This window comes from Carcharhinus amblyrhynchos, chromosome 5, assembly GCF_965287045.1.
Source record: "Carcharhinus amblyrhynchos chromosome 5, sCarAmb.v2.hapA, whole genome shotgun sequence".
NCBI lineage: Eukaryota > Metazoa > Chordata > Chondrichthyes > Carcharhiniformes > Carcharhinidae > Carcharhinus > Carcharhinus amblyrhynchos.
The window spans coordinates 1,296,613-1,312,044 of NC_137328.1; the positions used below are offsets into that span (position 1 = coordinate 1,296,613).

Here is a 15,432-nt window from a genome sequence, read left to right on the forward strand (position 1 = left end):
GAATGGCCTATTCCTATTTCCTATGTTGCTATTGTTAAAAGGACAGGATTAGCAGATGCTTGGGAATGCCATAACCCTGACTTGGAAATATATCACCATTCATTAACTGCCATTAGATCAGAATCCTGGAGCTCCCCCTGCTAACAGCACTGTGGGTGTACCTACACTTCATAGACATCAACAGTGAGAGATGGCGGCTCAGCACTGCCTTCTCGAGGGAAATTGGGAATGGACAGCAGCTGCTGGTGTAGCCAGTGATGCCCACATCCCCAGGGAGGAATGAAAGTTGGCTGAAGAGGGGAAGCTGCGAATTGTTTTGACTGGGTGAATTTGTGATCTGGATTGCGATGATAGGCCGATAGAAACAGACCCTGTAATAACTTCCAAAAAGAACTGGATAAAAAGGAGCACAGAAAGATTTACGGCTCGGGGGAGACCATTTGACCCATTCTATTGGCGTTGGAAGAGAAAAACGGTCTCCACTGTAAACCCACTTCAATGGAAAAGATTTGCAAAGTGATGGCGAAGGGGCTTGGGAGTTGAATTCATTTTAATAACTTCCTTCTGTACACTACAATTCCCTGATTCTTATCTGTAGTTAGAAAATTGCTTTGATAGAAGGGGTTCCAAAGTGGACTGTTTTATTTCAGAAACGTGTGGAGGTGTGAAACGGGCTACTGATAATTTTGTTAGGATCTTTTATATCGGTGGCCCTGTTGATGTCCTGACATGAGGGTAGGACACAGGATTGAAATGCCGGAACTGCGTCTGTTTCTGGGGTCGTGCTGGATAAAGAATTCACAAAGTGCAATCTCTGAATAGTGTTTGGAGCTCCACAGTGACATGCAATGGCCAATGGCAAAGCAAATCCAACCTGATTTAAACTGACTGCTGATTGGTACAAGGACAGTTTTGTATAATTAAGTTATTTGTTGCTGTAATGAAATTGGCTGAACTGATTCTGTCACTTCCCAGTGAAAGAATGGAACTAACAGGTTTCCTTCCAGCTGGGGAGGCTATGGTCCAGTAGTATTATCACCAGATTATTAATCCAGAAACTCAGCAATGTTCTGAGGACCCGGGTTCGAATCCCGCAATTGCAGATGGTGGAATTTGAATTTAATAAAACAAATCTGGGATTAAGAATCTACTGATGACCATGAAACCATTGTCGATTGTTGGAAAAACCCATCTGGTTCGCTAACGTCCTTAAGGGAAAGAAATCTGCCATCCTTATCTGGTCTAGCCAACTGCCTTCTGAAATCACCTAGCAAATCATTCAGTCCAAGAGCACCCAGGGATGGACAGTAAATGCTGGAGTTGGACAGTCCAACGCCGGCATCTCCACATCAATAAATACTGGCCCGGATAATAATGCTCGTGTTCCATCAATCAATTAAGAAAAAGTTGCCAGCTCCAAACAAGTGGTGGCTTGAACCCTATTAACTTGAAAAGCTGCCTGAGCTGGCACCTTTCTGGCCTCAGGGTGTGTGTATGTTTGCTGTACTCTCTGATATTGAGTGTTAGATCATTAATGTGTAATTCCAATACATTATCCGCTGCACCTGGCTCTACCTCGCGCTGTGCAACATGTGATGGTGCTGCAACATTATCTGATATTCCATTGGTGACTACGCCATCAAGGAGATTTCCTGAAGGAATCGCAAAGCAGTCTTTTGAATTGCAGTGAATATTGTGTCAATGGCACAGAATCAGGCCATTCAGCCCAGCTGATCCATGCTAGTGTTTGTGCTCCACGCTATCCTCTTCTCACCTCCTTTTATCTCACCCTATCAGCACAGTCTTACCTTTCTCCTTTGTGTTTATCCAGCTTCCCCCTAAATATCTCCCCTTAACTGTCCATTTGATTCACCCCAGTTATTCCCTGTGATAGCGAGTTCCACATTCTCACCATTCTCTGGATATAAAGTTTCTCCTGAATTCCTGATGGAATTATTAGTGGTTATCTTCCATTGATGATTTCCCATGCAAGTGGAAACAACATCTTTACGTTTCAAACCTTTTCATAATTTTCAAGATTTCCATCAGCTCGCTGTATGGTCCTCTTTTTCTCTGGGAAGGAGCCCCATCTGAGAGAGCCTGATGGTTATAAACCTGCCAACTCTTGTATCAACCTTGTGAATAATTTCTGCACCTTCTCCTTGTCTTTTTGTAGTAAAGGGACCAGAATTATACAGAGTCCTCTGTGCTAATGGTATCTATGGATCTGCCTGACCTCCAGGAACTGTACACTCAACTTCATTTGGATCCTTGGTCTCTTCTGTTTTCCTTAGAGGCTCTCCGCGTTTCTACCCCTCACAACATAGTGATCTTTACTCAACAAGTTTCCAATCATTCATTGCATAAAGCTCATGGCTTCAGACTTATGGCCTCAAGATGTTTGTCACATACACAGCACACTGCACTTCCCACAGTGAGCACCCACAATAGATTTTGGGAGAAGCTCATAAGGAACATAAAAAAAACTTCATGGCGCTCAATGAAGAGTGGAAGGAGGAACATAAACACGAGAGGGGGAGAGAGAGAAATGGGAGGGGTAGAGAGAGAAAGATGGGGAGGGAGCAAGAGAGGGGAAGAGAGATAGAAGGGAGGGATTGGGGAGAAGAGAGCAAGGGGGCTAGAGTGAGAGAGACAGGGAGGAGGATGAAGCTAAGAGAAAGTGGGGACAGTCAGCCAGAGACAGAGGGAGTCTGTGTGTGAGAGAGAGAGAGGGAGGGTGGGATAGAGAGGAACGAGTGCAGCCCGCTGAAATATTTTTCATGTAATTGTCTGGCAACCCCACTGACAAGTACTTCTTCATTTTTATTATGCTCACATCTGGCAGAATGTGTGTCAGGCAACCCATCACAGAGAGCCTGTTCGAGGATCAGAGGAAACAAAAACAGGTGTCATATCTGCGGTCAAAACTCCAAAAGATTTGCAAGGGAGATCAGCCGACAATGACATTAATGCTGCTGCTTTTATCCCGAGATGTTGTTATCTTGAGGTGCTGACTGCTGCATGACTGCCTTAAAGCACAAGACAGGACACAGTGGAAACTCGATCGTTATTAAATAAAAAGAGCCCTGTGTGGAACTGGATTTGGTTCAAAGTTTGGAGCAAAAGTTGTAATTGGGAGCGTTTGCCTAGGGCTATAAAAACTCACAGTTATCTGAAGTCTTGTTGGAATAAGATAATAGGAAATGTAATAAAAATTTTCTTTTTTGTGAAATTTTAATTTCTTCTGTATACATGGATGGATGATGTGTACAGAACCACAAGTTCTTTCAACATGGTGAAGATAAAATGATTATACACAAACAGACAGTTCCATCACTTTGTATTCTGAATTAGGGCAATTTCCTGTTTTTATAATTGTGGTAATTGATGAATATTCTTCAAGATATTAAAGAATATTTAAATACGCTAGTTGGAAACATTGGTGGCTTATTAATGTAGAGCTAAGAGCATAAAAAATATGAACACCAGGAGGCCATTCAGCCCCTTGAACCTCTTCTGCTGTTTAACAGGATCATGACTGATCAAAACTTGGCATCAACTCCACCCATTGTCCTGTTTGTCCTCCATAACATTTGACTCCTTGGATCAAATATCTGTCTAAGTCAGCCTTGAGTGCGTTCAGTGACCTAGTGTCCACTGTTCCAGAGAATTCCAAAGACTCACGCCCCTCTAAGGGAAGTTCCTCCTTATTTATATCTTAAATGGAAGGCTTTTTATCCTCTCATTGGAGGTGGTCATTGCCTGGCATTTGTGTGGTGTGAATGTTGTTTGCCTCTTATCAGCCCAAGCCTGGACATTGCCCAGGTCGTACCTAATAAGCCGGTATCTCCACATCATGGCTACCATTGACACAGCAAAATGCCGGCTCCAAGTGGAGGAGATCTCCAAGAAGATCGTGCATATTGACAGACACCAAGTTTCTACAAAAGAAAGCAAACAAGTTGCCTAATACAGGCAGGGACAGCTTCATTACTCGAGGAGTTGTGAATGATACTTGCAGTATAAGGGTCTGGTAAATATAGGATTAATGTGGAACTGGGTACAGTACCATCCAAACAGTGATGTAAGACACACGAAATCTCACCTGAAGGTTTAGTGTTGGCCAGGGGTGTGTTAAGACCTAAGTTGGAGATACTTCCCTGTCTGTACCCTTCCTGTATAGTTGGCTAGCATTACAAGTAGTTAATAAAAACGTGCTGTTAGAATCCAGAAGGCGATGAAGACTTACTGAACAGACACGTTCTTCAATCATCAGCTTCCCAACAGTACTGACCATTGTGCAATCATTGGGAATATCCCTGTTTCTGACCTCACGATGGAGGGAAAGTTGTTAATGAAGCAGCTTATTTTCAAAGCTAGCAGCAGCTTCCAAAGTCCTGAAAGTTGTAACTTTTGATAAAAACAGAATATTCATATTTTTGTAAAATATTTTTCCTTCAGCAATGTTACAAGACAGTTCCGTTGTGTGTTACTTTGATGTGCTGCGTGATGTTACTTTTGACTCACTTGAATGGGGAACCAACAGTCCTCATGTGATTGTCAAGTGAGGAGATGATGTTTCCCCCGTGTGATCCTGCAAACGGGCAGAACAAGATTCCAGTCTTTCTAGCAGCAAGCAGTGGGGGGCACCTGTTGCTTGGTGATGAATCTTTATACTGGAGTTGTACACGACCTGGGATTGCTTTTTCTCAACCTAATTTCCTGAGCCCATTGGTTCTGATTTCCAGTCAAGCTTTGTTTGGCAGATCAACAATAAGAATCATTCTCTCTGTTTGCATTGGACCTCGCTGCTACTTTGCTAATATTTGTAGACCTGCTTCCTTCCTCTTCCATTGGCTGGATCGACTGATTATGAAAATGTTATTCACACGACCAAAGAGGCTCCTTTACCCAGTGATTGGACACTACAGCACTTTACATCCAGTTAATAACACGGCCAGTCACCTCTGTATTAAAGTTTATGCTGCTCCCTAACTCCTCCTCCACTTCATGTCACACTGTCAAATCCTCCTGTTTCTCCCTCGTGTACTATTCACCTCCATCACTGTATGTGGTAATGAATCCCACCTTCGCCCCATTCTGGGTGTAGAAGTTTTCTGAATATCTTGATCAGTTTATTAATGACTATCTTATAGCTTCTAATATAGGCCTTCCTGCAAATGGAAACATCTTTTTCATGTCTACACTTTTGAACTCTTTCATAATCTGAAAGATCTCTTATCAGGTCTCAAATTTTCTCTTCTCTAAAGAGAGGGACCCAGATGATAGTTATAATGTCGCAGTTCTGTTACCAATCACTCAAATCTTTTTTGCACCCTTTCAGGTATCTCCACATCCTCTTTGTTATAGGGTAATATATATATAAAGAACAAAGAACAACCCAGCACAGGAAACGGGCCCTTCGGCCCAACGAGCCCGTGCTGCCACATCACCCTACACCTATTCTACCCTGCGTGTCTATGAATGGAACCCCTAACTTAGCCAGATTCAGGGGAGAATAGTGTCAATTTGGTAAAACCAATCAGCCTAAGAGCACATCTTTGGGGTGTGGGAGGAAATCGGAGCGCCCGGAGGAAACCCACGCAACCACAGGGAGAATGCACAAACTCCCACAGACACTGACCCAAATCCATGTATCTGCACAGCTAGCAGTGCTAGTCACCGAGCTGTTGTGGCGCCCGTCTACCGGTCCAGGATCAAGCACACACACCGACACGAAGTACTAGGCCACTCCCGGAACCTCCAAGAGCAGCCCATGCACGACCCACTGTGTGCATGCCCCTCGTTTGACAACGAGGTGGACCTCCACCTGCGGAATAAAAAGACAAAAACGTTAATTTACAAATCTGCATTTCCGGTCTCCCGAGGTTCCGACCTTATTTAATAGCCCCTACTATAACCCTCCATCCTCGTTTCGCTCATGTGTCTGTCCAACTGAACCTTAAACGAGTCCAACATTCCTGCCTCCACCACCCTACTCGGTAGCGCGTTCCATACCCCCACAACTCTCTGTGTAAAGAACCTTCCTCTCACGTCCAAATTATACCTCTCCCCCCTCGCCCTTAAATCATGACCTCTCGTGTTTGTACCCAGTCTAGGGAGCAGTCTCTCACTATTAACTCTATCTATTCCCTTCAGTATCTTATATACCTCTATCATGTCCCCCCTCAATCTCCGTCTTTCCAAGGAGAAAAGTCCCAGTTTCTCCAACCTTTCCTCGTAACCCAGCCCCTCCATGCCAGGTAACATCCTGGTAAACCTCCTCTGCACCCTTTCCAGAGTCTCCACGTCCTTCCGGTAGTAAGGTGACCAGAACTGGACGCAGTACTCCAAATGCGGTCTAACCAACGTTCTGTACAACTGAAGCATTAGACGGCAGCTTTTATACTCTATACCCCTTCCTATAAAGGCTAACATTCTATAAGCCTTCCTAACAACCTTCTCCACTTGTGTCGCAACCTTCATGGATTTGTGAACCTGCACTCCCAGGTCCCTCTGTATTTCTATACTCCTGTCTACCTTTTATCACATAGCTCCTCTCTGCATTATTCCTTCCAAAATGCATCACCTCGCATTTGTCAGGATTAAATTCCATCTGCCACCTATCTGCCCAATGCACTAACCTATCTATCTCCTGTTGTATCACTTGACATTCCACTTCAGTACCTGCCAACCCTGCCATCTTGGTGTCATCAGCAAACTTGCTGATCACACCACCTACGCTCTCTTCCAAGTCATTTATGTATACTACAAAGAGGTATACTACAAAGAGGTATACTACAAATATGTGCATGGTTTCTGTATAAATTGGGTATTAAATTCAGCGAACATTTTATTAACAGTGCTGGAACCATCAGCAACTCTGATGAAATGAAACGCTGGAAAAATCCAACAGGTCTAGCAGTATCTGTGGTTTGTGAAACTAGGTTAATGTTTTGAGTCTGGATGATATTTTAGAGCTGAAGAAAGAGAAATGTCACAGAGTCATAGAGATTTACAGCATGGAAACAAGCCCTTCTGTCCAACTCGTCCATGCCACCCCTTTTTTTAAAATCACTAAGCTAGTTCTAATTGCCCACATTTGGCCCATATCCCTCAATACCCATTTTACCCATGTAGCTGTTTAAACACTTTTTAAAATTGTACCTACCTCTACTACTGCCTCTGGCAGCTTGTTCCAGACACTCATCACCCTCTGTGTGAAAAAATTGCCCCTCTGGACCCTTTTCTACCTCTCACCTTTCACCTTAAACCCTTTAGTTTGACTCCCCTACCTTTGGGAAAAGATATTGACTATCCAGCTGATCTGTGTGATGGATTTTTTACTATTTCGGGAGTGGGGAAAGTAGAAGGTTAGGGATCAGTGGAGCTTTGAAATGGCCCACTTCAGGAAGGTCAGGGTCATGCTTGGAGTCTAAGTGACTCTGCAAACTCTAGCAGGATGCCACCGCCAAACACATCTCCTCCCTCGCCTCCCCATTCAGCATTCTGGAGGGACCATTCTTTCTGTGACAGCCTGGTCCACTCCTCCATCAACCCCCACTCCTCATCCTGTTCCCATGGCACCTTCCCTTGGAATTACAATTCCCGCCTCTTTCCCTCATCCCTCCTCAACTGCCTAAGAGTCTAAACTTTCAGGTGAGATAAAATTTCATTTGGACCTCCTTCAATTTAGTCCACTGTAATCATATATTGTTTAATCCCATTGCCCCACAGGGCCATCTGTCATTTGTTCTCAGGGATCACTTTCACGGAGCACTGACCCTTGTTCTGTTAGTAACATATTCTGCTACTGACCTTTTTTCCACTATTTGCACCTTCTTTAGTCTTTAACATAACCATTAACACTCCCTTTATCTTGTGCCCGTGACACCTTTGTCGATCTCTCCTGAGCTCCCACCTATCAGTGACCTCGCTCCACCCTCCCTAAGCAAAGTCCCACATTCTCCACTCTCTAACCCTGAAGAAGGATCATACGGACTTGAAGCATTGACTGCGTTCCTGCCTCCACAGATGTTCCAGTCCTGCTGGGTTTTTCCAGTATTTTGTGTTTCTATTTCAAGAATTCCAGAATCGATCGAATGAAAGGGTGGAAGTTAATTTGCGGCAACTGGTTAATTTTATTTGCAGTCTGTGGTTTCTCTCGTGTCTTTCACAGCCACAGGACTTGCAGTAAGTGAGGTAATCATTTCACAGTGTGGTCTCTGTTGTTGTGTGCAGCAAGTTCCCACTGAACTCACTGCACTGAGCAGCTCATTTGTCTTTCTGGTGTAAGTTGAGGGGTAAATATTGGCCGAGGGCTACAGAGAACTCCTCAGCTCTGCTTCGCAATTGTGGTCTGGAATTTTTCACATCCACATGAGAGAGCAGTGTTCTCTCTCTCTCTGCATTTGCTCTTTAAGCATCTCGACATCTCTTTGCTCCTGAAGTCCCTCTTTTAGCTGCCCAAATATCCCCAGAGTTGCTCAATGTCAAATCTTGTTTTAAAAAGCTCCTCTGAAGGGGCATTAATTGCCCCATTAAGGCACACCCATGGCAATGGCTGCTCCTGCGGCATTGGCACCACTGCCCTCAGTGACCCCCAGTCTGATAACCCTGGCACTTATAGAACCCACTTGCCTTATCCCATGGAGACATGGTAATTACCGTATCTATTACCATCTTGCAGGTACAACCTCAACTGGTCCCAGTACTCTGCTGCTTCTCTGATTGGACCATCCCCCTCCAGGCTCTGAGCCTGCCAATGTGATGCCAGTTACCTCAGAGATTTCCAGACTAGGAGGAGGCCATTTGATTTGATTATTGTCACAAGTAGTATTATGCAGTGAAAAATATTGTTTCTTGTGCACTATGCAGATGAAGCATACCATTCATAGAGTACATATGGGAGAAGGGAAGGAGAGGGTGCAGAATATAGTCTTGCAGTCACAGTTCAGATGTAGAGAAAAATCAGTTTAACATAAAGTAGGTCCATTCGAAAGTCTATGGTAGCAGGGAAGAAGCTACTCTTGAGTCGGTTGGTATGTGACCTCGGACTTTTCCCGATGGAAGAAGTTGGAAGAGAAAATGTCCGAGGTGGAGTCTTTAATTATGTTGGCTGTTTTGATGAGGCAGCGGGAAGTGTAGACAGAGTCAATGGATGGGAGGCTGGTTTGCGTGAAGGATTGGGCTACATTCACAATCTTTTGTAGTTCCTTGTGGTCTTGGTCAGAGCAGGAGCCCATACCAAGCTGTGATACAACCAGAAGGAAAGCTTTCTATGGTGTATCTATAAAGGTTGGTGAGAGTTGTAGTGGATGTGCTGATTTTCCTTGACCTCCCGAGAAAGTAGAAACATTGGTGTTCTTTCTTAACTAACTGTCTGTAGAGCAGGTCCATCGCCCTGCTCGATCCCCAGTCCTGCAGTTCTATTTGCCTCTGAGTGGGTAACTATAGAGCTATTGGCAAATGTGAAACAGCAGCTCAGCCACTCAGATGTGGCTGAATGATAATCAAGCAAGAAGTGGGAAGCAAGGAAAATCCATTCAAACCATAGAAAGCGATGGAGTCTCTTGGTTAGTATTGGTCTGTTGTGATGCTAGAAATGTACATTCATTTCACCAGATGTGTGAGAAATAATTGACACAATATCACAAACAAGTTCATTGTTCAGAGTGACATTTAATTTTTAAGTAGTTATCGGGACAAAAGGAGGTCCTGGAATGTGTTCCTCCATTCCATTAAATCATGGCTTTTCCATAAATTTAATTTCAATTACCCATCTTCATTCTGTAATCTCCTTACCCAACCCCAACCTATTGCTCTCAGTCTTGGAATTTTCAGTTGAGCTCCAGCCTCAGTAGTTTTTTTGTGGGAGATATTTTTACTCCCCTGTTGTGTGGTAATTCTTCTTGATCCATTTCTCTAATGTATCCTCGATATAATTCTACTTGCATTTTCAAAGAGACAACACAGGTACATGGGCTGAATGGCCTCCTGTATGATTCCTTAAGCAATCAGAGTAATTTGTGATTTCCTTTTCTGCAGCGTTGGACAAGCTCAGCACCCAACACCTCTACCATCCAACACAGGTGGAGATTGTCCAATCCAATGTGGTGTTTGACATTAGCAGCCTGATGTTATATGGGACACAGGCGGTTCCTGTGCGCCTCAAGATCCTTCTCGACCGTCTCTTCAGTGTACTGAAACAGGAGGAGGTGCTTCAGATCCTTCACGGCCTGGGCTGGACTCTCCGAGACTATGTCCGCGGATACATTCTTCAGGTAGGAACTAGCATAACGTGTGGCAGAGAGCGCCACTCAAAGCACCTGGTGAGCATGACCACCCTCGCTCTGTTCACTAGCCTCTGTTCTGAGGTAATATTGTAGAGTAAGGAATGTCATTGCCTCATTAAGCTGACATGTTACTGTTCACAGCCTCTTCTGTGGCAGCCAATAACTGGGGACAGCTGCCTGAGAGGTTGAAGAGAAATAGCTTTAATGCCAAACATAATTTGCTCACCATATTGAGCTACTCCGTGGCTGCTTTTCATGTCCCTTCTTGTGGGGATGTCTCAGTGTTGCTACTCACTGGACTGGGATCCACCATCCTCTGAATCCCAACCAGGAATGGGCTCCATCATTCCCTGGCAAAACAATCAACAGGAGCAGGGAGTGAAGTCAGGAGAGACTCATCATGTTGAGGGTTCCTGCCTCCAGGTCTTTACTAGGTGCCTGACATCCGGTCAGACGAGGAGTACCTGCGAATCCCAACCAACCAAGGGCATCATGTGGGGATTTCCTGTGGTCTAGGCAGGGGTCAAGGTTGGAATCCAAACGATTCAATTTTCTTTTAATTGAAATATCTCTTCTTTTCTCTTTACCAAGAGAATGTTTGAGGAAGGGAGTTAACTTTCTCTTTTGGGAGGATTTTGATTCACTCTCCAACTGGCTTGAATCCACTGAACCTTCCAGTTCAGAGAGTGATGTGGGCAAGAGAGCAGCCTCCGCGAGCCAGTGCCAAGCTCATGAAAGGATCCAGCAATCTTTTAGCAGGGTCTGACACTCAGATATAACCTCCTCTAGATTTCTGAGTCCATCATTTCTAAATTGATGGCAGTAAAAGTTGATTGACCGATTGACCAATTGCCCCACTTCCTGGAAAAATGAACACATCTTAGCTGAAAATTTCAATACAGTTAGTGCCACCTCCATATCCTTTTTGAAAGATTTTCAGGAGAATTGGTTGCTCAGTGTAGCCATTCCACGATAATTTGCTTTGTCACATGGAGTTTGGCTTTGGTGAATCTGTTTTGGTCACGGGTAGATCTTGCTGGGTAAATAAAACTCCAGATGCTGTTAGTGAAATGTAACCCACTGCAACTAATTCTCAGTTCTGTCTGTTTCTGCATTTGTCCAATAACCAACACTCAGCATGAACTTACTTTCTTTGACGTAATGTCTCCCCGCTCCCTGCATTGTGTTTATTTCATTATTGGGTTTAGACAATAATGTAAATTTAGCTGCTATGTCACATCGATGAATGAAAGACAGAAATGAATTGGAATTAAACTGCAATGTATCGTTGACATATTCCGAAAGTGGCTGCACTGTCAGGAACTCCATACTTACAAACTGGAATGGAAACCCATGGGCCAACAGGAACTTCCAGGATGGTGGAAAAAATACACCGGGAACCCTTGAGTTTAGAAGTGGTGATCTTCATGTCAATTATCATGTTTCAGAAAACCAATCCAATTCATCACAAGTGTTTTGAATGATTTATGTTTGAATTTCCGTTTTTGACCACCAAGGAAGCTGCGTCTCACACTCATGGTCAGATGTCTCTGGGTTTTGGAAATTAAGAGCTCATTTCACATGTAGACAGTTCTCACTTTATATCCTTCAAGTATGTGTAAACTGAAAGCCGGTTTGATCGCTAACTGGAAGGAAGCAGTTAGACTTCAGGCCTGAGATAGACTCTCAGGGTGGGATTTTTCAGTCACGCTTGCCCCGAAACTGGATAATCCCACCCAAGGTCAACAGACCTGTGCATTGTCCATGTCCCGCCTGCTCCGATTCTGTGGCAGGTAGGATGGGAAAAATCCCCCCTCTGGGTCAGTTCGGACTTTCACACTGAACTGATTGGTGCAAATATAATTTGCTTTCATACTGTCACACATCTCAGTTACAAGCCTGTTATGGCCAAGGATTAATAATCTTGTGATTATCTGTTAGGATATCAGCTATCTAATTAGCAATCGTTTTTACTGAGTTAAGAGATTCCCGTGGAGACAGATCATTTTAATAAAAGATAAATTCCTATTACAGTCTTCAAAGGAAATATCCATTGCCATTCCTACCTTCAGTGGGTCCATGTCTCATGATTTTGCCGGTTTATAAAGTTGAGTGATGGACGAAAGGCACTTGTTTCAGTTTTTGGAGAACTTCCAGTCTGACTACGAGCGCAAGGTCCATTCTGGCCATTTCTCCTTCAGGCTCACCAGGGCGCACACAGTCTTTAGATTGCCTCATGATGCATCTCTTCAACCAGAGACCATCCTCCCTCCCAGGTTCAGCTTGGTAACTTGTAAAGGTTCCAGAGCCTTCTCCACTCTGCTGACCACACCAGCACCAGCCCCCTGCCTCTCTCTCTCTCTCTCTGTCCAAAGACTGAGAGGACAGAGTGAGGATGGTCCAGGTGCGGGCGAGGCAGCAGTTAGTAGAGCTAGCTCGAGGGGCCAAATGGCCAGCTCTTAATTTAGTTGTTCCTACAAATTTACAGCACAGAAACAGGCCATTTGGCCTGACTGTTCCATGCTGGTGTTTCTGCCCCACACAAGCCTCCTTCTCCCCTACCTCGACTTAGCTTTTTACACCTCCCTCCCTGCCTTCCCCTGTTTCCTCCCTCCCTCTCCGCTCCCTCCCTCCCTACCTGGCCCCCTCCCCCCTCCCTCCTACCCACCCCCTCCCTCCCTCCCTCCTTCCCCCTCCCTTCCCCCCCTCCTTCCCTCCCTCCTTCCCTCCTACCCACCCCCTTCCTCCCTCCCTCCCTACCCACCCCCTCCCTCCCTCATCCAGATTCCTCTTCAACATATCAATCCCTGTGGGAATGAGTTCCACATTCTCACAATTCTTGGGGGTTTAATAAGTTTATCCTGAATTCCCGACTGGATTTATTAGTAATTATCTTACATTCTGATGCTGCTCTGTCTCAACAAGTGGAAACATCTTTCTGTCTTCCCCATCGGACTCTTTCAAAACTTTACAGACTTGGATCAGGTCACCCGTCAGCCTTTGCTTTTCTGCAGATTGGAGCCCCACCCGGCCTCTTCACTCTTTCCTGTGGGATACAATCTTCAACTCTGGAATCATCCTTTTAGATAAGAACATAAGAAATAGGAGCAGGAGTAGGCCATCCAGCCCTTCGAGCCTGCCCCGCCATTCAATAAGATCATGGCTGATCTGTCGTGGCTCAGTTCCACATTCCCGCCCTCTCCCCATAACCCTTAATCCCCTCGCTTATCAAAAACCCATCAACCCTCGTCTTAAAAATATTGAGCGAGGCAGCCTCCACCACTTCAATGGGCAGAGAATTCCAGAGATTCACCACCCTTTGAGTGAAGAAGTTCCTCCTCAACTCCATTCTAAACCACCCCCGCTTTATCTTGAGGCTGTGCCCCCTAGTCCTACTGTCCTTTCTGAGCGGGAAGAGCCTCTCCACCTCTATCCTATCCATCCCATTCATCATCTTATACGTCTCAATGAGATCTCCCCTCATTCTTCTAAACTCTAACGAGTACAAGCCTAGTTTATTCAGCCTCTCCTCATAGCTCAACCCCCTCAACTCCGGAATCAGCCTAGTAAACCTCCTCTGCACTCCCTCCAAGGCCAAAGTATCCTTGTGTAAGTGCGGCGACCAAAACTGCACACAGTACTCCAGCTGCGGCCTCACCAGTGCCCTGTACAGCTGCAGCAAGACCTCCCTACTTTTATATTCTATCCCCCTCGCTATGAAGGCCAGCATCCCATTCGCCTTCCTGACCACCTGCTGCACCTGCAAGCTGGGTTTCTGCGACTCATGCACAAGGACCCCGAGGTCCCTCTGCACTGTCGCCTGCTGCAGTTTTTCGCCCCGTAAGTAATAGTCCTTCCTACCATTATTCCTACCAAAGATCTTTCCTACACCGTCTCCAGTGTATCGCTGTATGTTTTAGGTGTCTGGTTTGTTTTGTTTCTGTGCAGCGATCTTCCTCCTTTCCCTGGAATTACTCAGTCCCAGCTGAAGGTGAAGAACTCTCCAGGGTTGGATTGTCCATTTAATTACAGCCAATATTTTGGGAGCCGCCATCTTTCTGCCACCTGCAGTCATTAAAACATTTCTCCTATTTTCTCCTTTGCCGGGACATTGAAAATAACTGGGTTCAAACCCCTGCTTAAATAGGGGAGAGAGGAATTTCTGACAAATGTGTTAAGCATTTTGATGGTGAAATGAGAGTGGATCTTTGAAAAGCACTGGAACTGGTACAAGTTTTGGAAATGAGGCCTCCCTGATTTGAGAACAGCCCCTATAGTATCGCGATCGCCTGCTCTCTATTCATGTTCTCAAACCTTCAGGTGTTAACTATTCACTCCTGTCCAAGTCATTCTAACCCAGTATTGTCTATCTAACTCGCTCGTTATGTGTCATCTGCACCTCACTGGCCATGTCATTCTCTGTATAAAGTGAATAATCTTAGCTAGTTCCCTGTAGCACAGTGAAATGAACCTACATCACTTTTCCAAATCATGCGGTTTGATTCTGGGAGCTGTTTCTTCTCTTCCATGTAGTTCCCATGGGCAAAAAAGGGAAGCAAGGTTGATAGCGGTGTCAGAAATGTTAGAATTGTGCTGAGTATCACAGTTTCAATATGATTGTGTCATCCATATCTCCGTGACAAGAAATCCAAAAATAATGTGGCAGAAGGCCCAGGAAGGTAAACTCTGCTCTTGCTATTACATTCCCAACACATGGAGCTCATGAATCCAGAGGTATCTTCCTTTCAATCTATTGTTTGTAATGGAAGGCAAAGGCCATGGATGCCATTGTAATCCTCTTGACCTCTCTGTCAGTGTCCTGGACGCTGTTGTAATCTGAAGAATTGAGGATTCAGGAAGCTCCATCCCTAATGAATGAGTAGCGTTTGTCTGAAGTCTGTATCATTCCAGATCACTTTGATTCTGGATCTGTTCCAACGTCTATTGTGAAGAAACTAGTTTCTCCTTTCTTGCTGCTTTTGGTGTTGATGGTTGTCGGCAGCTCAAAGCCAATGGCCACACACAGTTCCGAATGGCTCCTCGTATAAACATCCGTCTACCCCTTTAATCAATCCAAACTTTCCGCATATTAACTTCCAGTTCTTATTTTAACTGTTGCGATTCTTTTGCCTCCAAA

The 15,432-nt window shown here is 44.8% G+C and overlaps 1 protein-coding gene across 8 annotated transcripts in view; it reads left to right on the forward strand.

Annotated features, from left to right (window-relative positions):
- bnc2 (basonuclin zinc finger protein 2) overlaps positions 1-15,432 on the forward strand; it is a 449,449-nt gene that overhangs the window by 285,300 nt on the left and 148,717 nt on the right. For all 8 annotated transcript variants that reach the window (XM_080188297.1, XM_080188298.1, XM_080188300.1 and 5 more), the window contains one exon: positions 10,048-10,283. In XM_080188297.1, the coding sequence (XP_080044423.1) occupies positions 10,048-10,283 (236 nt within the window). The remainder of the gene's footprint in view (positions 1-10,047; positions 10,284-15,432) is intronic.